Source organism: Vombatus ursinus, unplaced genomic scaffold, assembly GCF_900497805.2.
Source record: "Vombatus ursinus unplaced genomic scaffold, bare-nosed wombat genome assembly UNPS02014817.1, whole genome shotgun sequence".
Taxonomy (NCBI): domain Eukaryota; kingdom Metazoa; phylum Chordata; class Mammalia; order Diprotodontia; family Vombatidae; genus Vombatus; species Vombatus ursinus.
This window is the reverse complement of record NW_020954595.1, coordinates 1,238,129-1,239,275: the sequence shown is the minus strand read 5'-3', so window position 1 is coordinate 1,239,275 and position 1,147 is coordinate 1,238,129. Positions and strand designations below refer to the sequence as shown.

General features: G+C 60.9%; 1 protein-coding gene across 1 annotated transcript in view; it reads left to right on the top strand.

Moving 5' to 3' along the window:
- The first annotated feature begins 201 nt into the window (after positions 1-201).
- MYD88 (MYD88 innate immune signal transduction adaptor) overlaps positions 202-1,147 on the top strand; it is a 19,774-nt gene continuing 18,828 nt past the window's right edge. Inside the window, exons 1-3 of the mRNA XM_027835808.1 lie at positions 202-494; positions 656-748; positions 801-1,129. Coding sequence (XP_027691609.1) covers positions 202-494; positions 656-748; positions 801-1,129 — 715 coding nt within the window. The remainder of the gene's footprint in view (positions 495-655; positions 749-800; positions 1,130-1,147) is intronic.

Genomic DNA, 1,147 nt, shown 5'->3' with positions numbered 1-1,147 from the left:
TTTTGTGTATCTTCATTTATTCACCTTATATTAATGCTACATGAAGTTACATAGGTACCTGTCTCCGCCATAAGAACCTAAGTCCGTTGAAAGTAGGGATTGTTTCGTCGTTTACACTCCTGTCCCTAGAGAGCCTAATAAATGCTTGTTGACTGATTGACTGTAGCATCCAAGCGTGTTGAGGAGGTTGGGGGGGGGGGCATGGCGAGAGGTTGTAACAGTAATCAGCGATCAGATATGGGTTGGGATACTCGATCTCCGAAGTGGTCACTTCCAACTCTGAGATTCTTGTGCGGTCCCGTCTTCCTACCTCCCAAGTCTTCCAGAGGTATATCCCTCGGGCGCTGGGGAAACCTGGCCAAAGGCACAGGACCTACCCTGATGTCCTTCGAGAGACATGACAGGCAGGCAGCCGGGGCATTTCTCACCGACAGAGCAGCCGATGGACAGGAAGCACATCTGGTCAAATCGCCCTTCCCCTGCCCCCACCTCAGGTCGCCATCCTCCCCAAGCTGGGGAGGCGAGGGGCCGACGCCCCTTCTTCCCGCCTCTGCAGACTACCCAGCTAGATGTGGACTTTCTCTCCTCATCTCCTCGGCTCAGCCTTCCTAATGTCTTCGGATCTCCTCTCCCATAACCCCCGAGAGTTTTGCAGGGAGGCCCCAGACACTGGGAGCCAGGGATGCTTCCCAGGTTCTTCCGTGTACCGGCTCCCCAGCTCCGCCCCTGCGTGCCGCCGGGCGCGGAGGTTGGGTCCGTGGCCTCTCCTCTCCCCCCTCCCAGAGCCCCCTCTGCCCCAGGACTTCCAGAGGCCTAAGGAGAGAGTATCAGGGCTGGAGTTTTCCACTCTCTCGGTCCAGCTTGCCCTGGGTAGCTCGGCTGGAGGCCAGATGTGCCGGGGGGGCGGGACGGGGGAGGAGGACCAGACGGGACAGCGCGGCGGACGGGGCGGTGCGCGCAGAGAAAGTGAAACCGGACGGGGCGGAGGAGAACGAGGAGGAGGAGGAGGAGAAAGGCAAAGGCAAAGGGGAGGAAGGCGGCGGCATCGAGGGATGGGGAAGTAGTCGGCCCCCGAGCCGGAGCCCGAGCCGGAGCCCGGACCGGAGCCCGAGCCGGAGCCCGAGCCGGAGCCCGAACCGGAGCCGGA